The following is a 12,005-nucleotide window of genomic DNA, read 5'->3' as shown; positions in this document are numbered from 1 at the left end:
TCAAACAATTTCGGTGTGGCTATGAAATTGAGGCCAACTATGCCTCGAAGAGTGGAATTGCACTAATTAAGCATTAAGTGAATTGTTTTTATTAAGAAACTATTGAGTTTCAATTTTGTTATATTTTTATCGCGTAAAGAGCTTTCAATTTAATTGAACGTTTGAATATAAATATTGATGATTAATTTTCTTAAACAAGGACAACGCAGATCAACATATTTAAACACAAATTATGTATTATAACTTTTAATCATAAATTGTTAGGTAAATCTACATCAATTGCAATTAAATTCTTTCTTAAACAAAAGTTTCTTTCTTAAATGATAACATCACCGAGAGTCAAATTGTAAACAGCTTTGCAGAAAGTTAAATGTAATAAGATTAGAAGTATACAACTTGTTTCTACAAGTTTACAAATTTACATAAGATTATAAGGCAAAAGTTATAACTCATAATAGATTTACATTGTAAAAAGCTTTTTGTATATATTTAAAATTTGACACTAAAATACTCGTTTTTTGTTAAAATGACGTCACTAATCTTGCCTGAAAGCAGCTTGTGATTTTGAAATTTAAATTTTTATCATTTTTGTTAAATCAAAAGATCGGCAACCTTTTTTAAAAAACGAACCAATTGTTCTTACAAATAGTTGCTTGCGGAACTCACTCTATATTAAAAGTCTTCCGTGGGCCGTAGTTACTTTGAATAATTAAAGTAATCAATAAAATTTTACTAGTTTAAGCGAAAATATTTCAAGCACCAAACGATTATTGGTAAAACAGCTTCAGACCATGTTCAAATCAACAAAAAACATTTACAAATAAAAGGCCGGTGTTTTGTGTATGGTTTGTAAATACAAACAACTAAACCTAATCAATGTTGTGTTTTTTGGCCGCTTTCTGTGCTAATATTTTACAATTTTTTACGAGAAGTAAAACTGTACAACCATAGAAACATTATAGCCATGCAGAAAATGCCAGGTTTTTATTACTATTTTATATTACTTTCTTTTAAATATTAACTATTATAATCAAATCTGATAACACAATACTGCAATGTTAGCTTTTCCGCTTAATTTTGCTCATACATAAAAAGTTTTTTTTATCTAAATTAGTAAAATACCTGATAACTCAAAATAGCCATATCAGATTTTAAAAAAATTGATGATGACAAAATAAATGCCTATATGACAGATTTTTGAGGTCAAATCGAAATTTTACTACTTAACATTTTAAGAATTCAAGGTTTTTTTTCAATTTTTCATGTCCCAGGTTTTTTAGCCAAAATTATCAAATCCCAGGTTTTTTTGTAACCCTGTTATAAGCCGATCATTAGCTTAATTATAAATATCATGTTGAAATGATCAAAATTTAATTTTAACATTGTTTGAATTTTTAGAACAAATGTTTAATTTCTGTGATAATGACAATATCACGCAAGAGTCAACTTATGAGAACGAAATACCACAACAGTTCAGTTGTTAATAGATCGAGATATATTTAACTCGTTTTCACAAGTTTACAAATAGTGTGAAAGTTCCACTTTTAGTTTTAACTGAATTTTTACAAGACATATTTTTAATTAATAAGATAAAAGTTTATATACAAAATTTGAGAAAAAAATCAAGTTTTTGATTAAATGACGTCACTAAACTTCCGAGAGTCGACTTGTAATTTTTATGATAAAATTTCTGATCGCTTTTGTTTCAATCAAATTCTTCATAAGAAATCCTCACTATATACAAAATAGTCATCCGCGGACCAAAGTTATTTAAAACAATTTTGTTAATCAATAAAATTTCTATTTTAAACCAAAATGTGATCAAATAATCAAATATGCAATAATAACAAAAGTTACTAGCTCTTAAATTAAGAGCATATTTGTAACTTTTTACCACAAAAACATTTTTGAATTAATTTTAGCTGAAAAGTACATCACGGGCATAATTTTGCTCTGCGGGCCGCAGATTGCCTAAACCAGGATAAAATTTTGACCTCCGTTTTTAAGGTAAGGGGTCACTTTTCTACAGATTTTGTTCTTGTAATTTAAGTTATAATTAAAGGACTTAACTGCGATTAAAGAGGTGAAAAAGTATTGTTTGAGCGATAATATTTCAAGCACCAAATGATTATTTGTAAAACAAGACCATGTTCAAATCAACAAAAAACATTTACATATAAAAGGCTGTTGTTTTGTGTATGGTTTGTAAATATATGCAATTAAACCTGGTCAATGTTGTGTTTTTTGGCTATTTTCTGTGTTGATATTTAACAGCTTTTTACTAGGAGTAAAACTATACAACCATAGAAACAGTATAGCCATGCAGTAAATGCCAGGTTTTTTATTTCTATTTTATTTTATATTTCTAAAAAATAAACGATCATAATCGAATCTGATAACACAATATTGCAATGTTATATTTTCCGCTTAATTTTGCTCATACATAAAAAAAATTTTTATATAAATTAGTAAAATACCTGATGACTCAATATAGCCATATCAGATTAAAAAAAAATTGATGATGACAAAATAAACGCATATATGATAGAATTTTTAAGGTCAAATCGAAATTTTAGTACTTAACATGTTAAAAAATCCAGGTTTTTTAGCCAAAATTCCAGGTTTTTATTGTAACCCTATTATGAGCCAATCTTTACCTTAAGTATGAACATCTTGTGGAAATGTAAACATTAAAACTTAATTTCAACATTATTTGAATTTTTAAAACAAATGTTTAATTTTTGTGATCGTGACAAGACCATGCAAGTGTCAACTTGTGAGAATGTAATATATTAATAAGTTTAGTTGTTATTATATTGGGGTAAGTATAACTTGTTTACACAAGCTTACAAATGGTGTGAAAGTTCCAGTTTTCGTTTTAACTGAGTTTTTACAAGACATGATTTTAATGAATAAGATAAAAGTTTATATACAATTTTTGAGAAAAAAAATCAAACTTTTGATTAAATGACGTCACTAAACTTCCGAGGGTCGACTTGTAATTTTTACGATAAAATTTCTGATCGCTTTTGTTTCAATCGAATCCTTCATTAGTAATGAGCAATTTTTCTTATAAAAATTTGCTCGCTTTATATAAAACAATCTTTCGCGGACCGAAGTTAAACAATCATGTTAATCAACAAAATTTCTATTTTAAACCAAAATGTGATCAAACATGCAATGATAACAAAAAATACTAGTTTTTAAATTAAGAGCATATTTGTAAATTTTTACCACAAAAATATTTTTGGATTAATTTTAGCTGAAAAGTTTATGAAAAGCATAATTTTGCTCTGCGGGCCGCAGATTGCCTAAACCTGAATAAAAATTTGACCTCGGTTAAAATGGTAAAGACTCATTTTTCCACGGATTTTGTTTTTGTAATTTAAGTAATAATTAAAGGACTTAAATGTGATCACAGAGGTGAAAAAGTAATCTTTAAGCGATAATATTTCAAGCACAAAATGATTATTTGTAAAACGGCTTCAGGCCATGTTCGAGTCAATTAAGAACATTCACAAATAAAAGGCCGTTGTTTTGTGTATGGTTTGTAAATATAAGCTAGCCATGTAAGATTTCCCGGCTTGCATTTAATTATTATTAAACATATATATTAATAATTATAATCATCAAACCTGGTAACTCAATATAGCCATGTCAGATTTTCCAGTTTGTATTTAATTACATATATATTATTAATCATTACAATCAAACCTGATAACTCAATATAGCCATGTCAGATTTCCCGGCTTGTATTCAGTTATTATTATACATATATATACAATAATTATTATATTCAAACCTGATAACTCAATATCGCCATGTCAGATTTCCCGGTGGGTCCCACGGTCAATCTGGTTGCGGCGTATCTAAGGGCGGTTGCCAGGGAAGCTTTCGCGCCTCCCATGCTCATTGAAGCGATGCAGATTCGTCCTTAAATTGTTTTATTTGTTACTATTTATTAAAGTTCAAGTAAACTTTACATAAATAAAATGCTCATTGAAGCGATAAAAATCCGCCCTAAAATTAGATTGGTTAAAATATTTAGTCTGTTAAAATTGATGAATCGTATGTAAACTAAACGCTCATTTTAGTTTTTAAGTCAAACTAATTAATAAGTATCATTTTACGTGCTAATAGCTGATTAAAGATAAATATCATAATAATAACTAACCAGCGAACAAATTGTTAAGTTACAATATTTAATTAATAAAAACAAACCAGCTAGTAACTGATCTGCTACAGTCAAAAATCTCGCCCTATTTGATTTGATTGATGTAAATATTTAATAAAAACAAACCAACCGGCTAATAATTGATCTGCAACAGTCAAAAATCTCGCCCTATTTGATTTAATTGATGAGGTGAAATTACCATCTGCGTCTACATCCGAATATCTGTAATTAAATAAGTATAATAATATAACTAAAAAATTATTTTATATTCATCAGTTGAAGGCACAGAGAGGTTTTAAGGTATTTAAAAAAAATTACATTAGCTTTTTTTATGTAAGGTTAAAGTAATTACTGTAAGTGACTTTATACAGAGTTTAATTTTTTGTCTAAACTTGAGATAAGTAAGTTTAACAAGTAATTAATACATATTAACCTCTCTTATATTATAACATTTAAAACACATAGTATCCTGTTAAAAAAAATCTTGGAACCCTAAAATCATTAAATACCAGTTTAGCATTATCCATCACATTAATAACAATTAAAATAAATAAAAGACTGTTTTAAATACAAAACTAATAATAACAACCTGTTTAACAAATTTTCCTTAGTACTCTCACGTTATCGAAAACCAATTTATCATCATCCATTCCATTAAGATATAAATAACTAAATTAATAAAATATAAACAAAACAAACTATAACCTGTTCAACAAATTTTCCCTTGGTACTCTCACATTGTCAAACACCAATTTAGCGTTGTCAACCCCATTCAATCCCATTTTATGGCCCATATCTTCCACTCTAACACCGGGTACTACTTGCAAATTGTCGTCTCTGATGCGCACTAATATGGCGTGGATACCTCTGTCTACTCCAGCTACTTCCATCTGTAAAATATTAAATTATAATTATAATTTACTTTGTGTTTCTTTTATTTTAAATCATATTCATTATATTTGTAGTTTATTTTGTGTTCCTTTTTTTTAACTTATATGGCATGAATACTTCTGTCATTATTGCCCACTTCCGTTTATAGAAGTTGTTTGATATTATCATATTTACAACCAACAAAAACATTGGCGACAGTCTACAGAACAGAAGCCTGGACTTTCATATGCCGTGAGACAAGCTCAAGTTTACAAGGTTTAACCATACCAATTCGACTGTCAGACCACAAGCTCTCAGTAGACTGAGACGGTCCCTTAAAGAATTTTTTTTTAATAATTGCCTAGTCAATTTACTAGTCAACTAGCCATTTAATTTTTTGTTGCCTCACTAGCTAACGCCCCAAAATCTAAATTAAAAAGTTTTGAAGATGTAAACAGAAACATTTTTAACTTACGGCAAAGGTTTTATACCTTGAATCGATTGTTGGAGCTGTAATTATCATTATTTTACATTATCATCACACCACCGTAAGCCAGTAAGGGCTTCGCTTGCTCGGTCTTGTTTAAAGGATAAACGACAAGAACTTTACTATAAATTATTTAGTCGTTGAAAGACGTCACTTCGATTGCCCAAGACTGCGTTACAGTGAAACAACTCCTTAGCAGGCCCAAGCGGATGAATTAATGACTGTTTTCTGATATTTCTAATTACTATTGTTTTTGGATTATTAGTAACCCATATAGTTTTTTTTTTAAATAACTTTATAACGTTTATACAAACTTGTTCAAACACTATCACATTTTTAGCATCTAAAATAAAAGTAATAATTATAATTAACTTAATTAATTTGTGCTAATACTATAACATGTTTAGCAAATAAAACCAATAACTTTAAAAATAATTATATTTACTTACTTGTGCAAATACAATTACATGTTTAGCATGTACGGCTCCGTTGGTTATCCAATATTTTTGTGCAAGAGTGTTTGGTGTATTGATGATAAATTCTTCTGTTTCCTATAAAATTTTTATAATGATTAAGAAAAAATTATATGTATATTTATACAATATTTTTGTGCTAGAGTTGTTAGTGTACTGATTATGAATTAAATATTTGCAATAGCTGAAATAAATAAGTATAATATTTATCATACATTTTGGTTTGGATACTTAAATATAATTCTAAAATTTCTATAAAGTATATATTATAATTTTTTTGAAACCATAAATACATTTTTCACATACTTTTGTGTTAATTTATAATATATTTTTTGTGTTAGTTATTTATTTATAAATATTTCCTTTCTAACTAACTTAATTGAGTTGAAGTTACATTTATATTTACAAAAAAAGAGTAAAACATATTTGTTTGATTTTAAGTTTCCTAAAAAATTACACTTAAAAATTACAAGTATCATTTAGTTTAAAATATATTAAACTTATATTATTACAAACTTATCGTTGACAGTACTACAAATTTCATAAAACTCAAAATCAAATTATATGCATCAATTTCATCTTAAACTTACAATTTATATTTGTAAGTTATACATTATTTTATTACCTTATCATATTTAGCAGTGTACAATTTTATATTTTCAAAATATACCTTTTCATATACAGCAGTATTTAATGTTAATATTTTAAATCTATAAAGTTTATTAACTTATCAAATAAAGCATTGATCTCCATCTAAAATGCAGTATTGCCAGTAGTATTATATACAACAGCACATTATTAAATATTAACTAAATGAGTCATCTTATCCTCTATAGCAATATTTTATTATGTAATATACATAATAAATTATTAATTACCTTATCATATACAGCAGTGGTCTCCATTTCAACAGCATTATTACCATAACCTAACTCTGTGAGTCCGAAACAACCAACATCGTTAAGGTTATCAATACCTAAAAAAATTATTCAGTTTAATATAGTTTAAATTATCTTTTCCTGAAAAACGACCACAATAGATCCACATCAAGCTATCTATAAATTATAAAAGTCAAGTAAGTTTAGTGCCAAGCCCATTTGGAAAACAAATAGTAGACGGTCATCTTAAATAAACTAACCTTTCAATAACTGGTCGTGATGTTTTTTAGTACCCAGGTTGAAAACAGTTTACAATTTATAACTTATAAATTACACTATAAAATATGTATATCTATTATAAAACGTTTATTAACCTTTCAACAACTGAACGTGATGTCTTTTAGAACCATAGTTAAAAAATTGAACCGAGCAGTCATCAAAACATTACTTATAATTATACTGATAATATTCTGTAACAAACTAACCTTTCAACAACTGGTCGTGGTGCCTCTTTGTGCCCAGGTTGAACACGGTACCACCGAACAAATTGAACTGAACGGTCATCTTGACAGTCATGGCTGGGTCTATAATGGCTGCAAGTTCGTGGCAGGCGAATATTCTGTACGGGTTGTCCTTGAAATCAGTCACCGATATGAAGTTGTTCTGTGGAAAAAACTATTTATTTGATTTTTTTTTTAAATTGGTGGAATATTAATGATTTTATTAAATAATATATACATATTTTATTTTCTTTTAAGTTGTTCTGTTGAAAAAAAATCAGTTTGAAATTATTATTACAACTATGGTTGTTTTAAATATTAGACGCTGGTGTCAAGCTAGTTAGCAAACGTAATTAAAACTTAATTTTATAGAAGTATTATATTATTATATTATCAGTCACTTGAAATCAGTCACCTATATGAAGTTGTTCTGTGGAAATGTTTTGTTATTTAATTTATTACTTAGTTTATCAACTAAAAATTACTTAAACAACTCGTATGACTACGAAATTGTTCTGTGGAATAATGAAAGTTAAACTGAAATATGCAAATAACATTTATAATAAACAATTTCCTTTTTTTTCAGTCATTCATATAAAATTTTTTGAAAAGAAAGTAAAGTTTTCTTTTTTTTTAATATCTGATTGTAACAAAAAGTTATTTTTTAAATCATTCGCTGGTATCATCAAGTTGTATAAAGGAAATTGAAAACTAGTTTGAAAGAAGTAAATTGTTCAGGTATTATGAATTAAAGTGGCTTGGGTACATACCCCCGCTAAGTAAAAATCTCTGGCCCTTCACGTTTTGCTTGAAAAAATTTTGTGCGAAACTTGAGCTTTTTTATATAAAATATACTTCGATATGCGCTCTTAATTTAATTTTCAGCACAAAGTAGTAACGAAGTTGGAAGTCAATATCACCCTTAAGAATTTAATAAACATGTAAAAATAAAACAAATTATTAAATTTCATAAAACAATTTGTAATCTTAATGTCTTTTTTCTAAAATATAGTATATTTACAACATTAGTTCACAGACATAATTAAGTCAAACAACACAAATACTCTGAAATATTTCTACCTCCCCATGTCTCTAAACAAAGTACGATGTTATTAAAAAAAACAAAATCAAATTAATATATATGGTTTTAAATAATTAATAAAATATCAAACATCGCAAATTCTCTGCAGTCTCTCCAACGCCATGTCCCTCTCTTCAACCAGCGGAATGTTGTATTTGGGTTCCATGTTCCCCTTGATCGAAACAAAATCCCTGAAATCACTACGCATCTGGTGGTTGTCATGGTCCAGCAGGGTTGCCATGGCTTCAACGTCCATAATCGGCTCCCCCTGGTGGACGGTTCTGTTTGGGGAGTTGTTTGTTTTAATTTTTATTTTCTAATTAAAATTTTCACCATTGTACACGGTGCTGTTTGGGAAAAAATATTTGGTTAATTTGAAATTTCAATTATTTCATTTGGTTTTTAATAAGTGAACTCTTTAGTTGCCTGTGGAGGAATAAACTTTTAGTGCTATTTTAATTCAACATCAAAATTTTCAAAACTTTCAAAACTAAACTAAACTTCAAAATAGCTTGATTCTAATGTATTTCTCAAAAACATTATAAGAGTGTATGTTTGTACATTATATAACTTTTGAGTTTTATAAACTAAATTTTCAAGCAGCTGTCAGACAACTTAAATTTTTGTTGTATGTTTGCTGTTTTATATTTAAAAAACATCAAATTAAATTAATACTTTATTTCAATATAAGGTAGTTTGAAGTAGAATTTTGTTCAGTTTAGATCAGGGTTTTCCAAAGTGGGCAATAATTAGTAAGGGGCAAAAGGGGGCGATTTTAAAATTGTAAAACCTACACTAGACATTCTTGAGTTGCAGATGAAGGGCAAAAAAACGGTCTGAGTGTTTTAAATGGTAGCTTTTTGAGTAGTTTTTTTGGAGGGGGCAGTAGTTTTTTTAAACTTTTTAATGGGGTCAATTTGTAAAAAAAGTTTGGGAAATCCAAGCTTAGATAAAGCAATTAAGTAAAAAATCCTCAAGTTTTAATGCTGCCCTTTTTGTTTATCTTTTTGCTGTTATCTAGTCCTAGAGTATTTATGATAAATTACTGAGATTGTTACAAAACCTTAAAAATCTATTTTGTTTATGTTTAAAATATAATCTTACAACTTTCTTACACCAACTCAAGAAAATTTTAGACAAAAATAAGTACCTAGTTTCCATTAAACTAAAAACTGTTTGGTTTTTAACTGGGTCTTGTGAAAATATTAATATTTTAAAAAAACTACAACTAAAAACTGAGGATCACATTTATTTATTTTGTACTATGCATTTAGATTCGTAAATAAAAAAACAATAAGAAGGTAATTCAGTACTTATTTTCTTCTCTTTTTATATTTAAGAACAAAATAATAAATAAATAGTGAATGATCACAACTGAATTAGAAAGAAAATGTCTTTATTCTTACATTTTTAAGAATTTATTTAAACAAAATCATTCGAAAGCTAAATGCTGAAAATACTTTTATGTCATCTTTTGACGTCAAGAGTTTGTTCACCAATGTTCCTTTAAATGAGATAATTGAAATCAGTTGGAAAAGTTATATGAAATTGATAAACCTTTACTTAGAAAAGAAAGTTTCATTCAGCTTATGAAAATAGCCACGAATAAAGTCGAGTTCAGTTTCAATAACATAATGTTCTCTCAAATTGATGGAGTTGCAATGGGATCCCCTCTAGGACCGACATTAGCAAATATCCTAATGGGATATATTGAGTATAAAGTGATACCCAAATTCATAACTAAGCACCCAAACACCAAATATATGAGGTACGTTGATGACTGTTTCATAATAACAACCAGTGAAGAAGAAAACAATCTTTTTTTCCTAGAACTAAACAAAGCACATCAATCCATTAAGTTTACCAAAGAATCTGAAACAAGTAACCAATTAGCTTTTCTCGATGTTCTGATTGTTAAGAAAGATAGAAAATTCACAACTAAAGTATTCAGAAAGCCTACCTTCAACAACAACTACTTAAACTTCCAATCATTTTGTAGTAAACGTAGAAAAATTGGTTTGATTAAGACTCTATACAGTAGAGCACAAAAAATCTGCTCACCAGAATACTTATCCAATGAAGTTAACAATATAAAGTCAATTCTAAACTCAATGGTTATCCCGAAATGCTGGTAAACCGAGTAATTAAGTTACAATCTACCAATTCAAATATAGCCAAACCTTATGGACCGGATAAATGCCCAATTTTGTCAAAACTTCCATATATTGGTGTCGAATCGAAACTAATTGAGAAGAAAATAGTGGATATAACAAGTAAAACATATCATGCGGTAAATCCTAGGGTTCTGTTCATGTCAAAACCAATACTTCAACGTTCGGGAAAAGACCTAATGACACCTCAAGAAAAGAGTCTTGTAGTTTACAAGTTTAAATGCTGCTGTGACAGCAGCTACATTGGTCAAACTTCTCGACACCTCACAACTAGAATAAAGGAACATGTTCCCAAGTGTATCACTTCATATATTAAAGATGAAAAAGACGAAAAGAGTATTGCAGTCAAAAATGCAATAAAAAAATCTGCAATAGCAGAACACCTTGTGAATAATCCAAGTTGTGGAAAAAAATTTGCATTATCTAATTTCAGTGTAATGCGACAATGTTCAAATACATTGGAATTAATCAGACTTGAAGCCATTTTAATACATTTAAACAAACCAAACTTATGCAAAAAGAAAGAATTTGATTACACCCTAGCCTTATTTAGTTAAGACCATTTTGTGTTGATTTTTAAAGTTTTGTTGATTACATTTTCGTTGATTACATTTATGTTTACTTAATTGATCAGTTAATTAGTTTGTAAAAAAAAAATATTATTTTGTATATATACTTGTTGTGTTTTATTTTATTGTTTCAATTGTAGTTTCCCTGAAGAGAATTTGACGAAATATATTGGAATCAAAAAATTTGAGTGTTCTTTTATTCATTAAAAAAATATAAAATAAAGTCTGATGTTTAAATTATCAAAATATATCCTTAATTGTCCTGGTAGCAATTTGTTACTTACTTTTACAATTTCTTTACTTTTAAAATAAAACTTACATAAAATAAATAAATAACCTTCATTTATCAGGTAGCAACTTATTCTTTATTTTTGTAACTTTTTATTAATCACGTAATTTTAAATATATAAAACAAATCAATGAATAACCTCAAATGTTCCGGAGGCAATTTGTTGTTTATCTTAACATTTTCTTAATTATTTGTATTAAAGTTTAAATAAAACAGATAACCTCAATTGTTCTGTAGGTAACTTATTGTTTATTTTAACATTTTCTTGATTATTTGTATTAAAGTTTAAATAAAACAGATAACCTCAAATGTTCCGGAGGCAGTTTGTTGTTTATTTTAACATTTTTTAAGTATTTAAATTAAAAATTATTTAAATAAAATATTACCTTAAATGCTCTGGTGGCAATTTGTTGTTAATCTTAACATTCTCTTGTGGTTTTCTCACAACCCCACTGGTGGCAAATAATCCTTTAAAAAAAATTAATTAAATATATAAATCTGTAAATGTTTTGA

The 12,005-nt window shown here is 27.6% G+C and overlaps 1 protein-coding gene across 1 annotated transcript in view; it reads right to left on the bottom strand.

Moving 5' to 3' along the window:
* The window catches only part of LOC145840954 (uncharacterized), an 88,368-nt gene that overhangs the window by 75,837 nt on the left and 526 nt on the right, over positions 1 to 12,005 (bottom strand). The window contains exons 2-9 of the mRNA XM_082948311.1: positions 11,879 to 11,960; positions 8,555 to 8,744; positions 7,368 to 7,545; positions 6,883 to 6,980; positions 5,981 to 6,082; positions 4,880 to 5,064; positions 4,305 to 4,396; positions 3,803 to 3,933 (exon numbers count right to left, since the gene is read on the bottom strand). Coding sequence (XP_082804437.1) covers positions 3,803 to 3,933; positions 4,305 to 4,396; positions 4,880 to 5,064; positions 5,981 to 6,082; positions 6,883 to 6,980; positions 7,368 to 7,545; positions 8,555 to 8,744; positions 11,879 to 11,960 — 1,058 coding nt within the window. The remainder of the gene's footprint in view (positions 1 to 3,802; positions 3,934 to 4,304; positions 4,397 to 4,879; positions 5,065 to 5,980; positions 6,083 to 6,882; positions 6,981 to 7,367; positions 7,546 to 8,554; positions 8,745 to 11,878; positions 11,961 to 12,005) is intronic.

Source organism: Thalia democratica, chromosome 7, assembly GCF_965202585.1.
Source record: "Thalia democratica chromosome 7, ktThaDemo2.hap1.1, whole genome shotgun sequence".
Classification (NCBI taxonomy): domain Eukaryota; kingdom Metazoa; phylum Chordata; class Thaliacea; order Salpida; family Salpidae; genus Thalia; species Thalia democratica.
The sequence above is the reverse complement of the archived record's forward strand: the minus strand, read 5'-3'. Positions and strand labels throughout refer to the sequence as shown.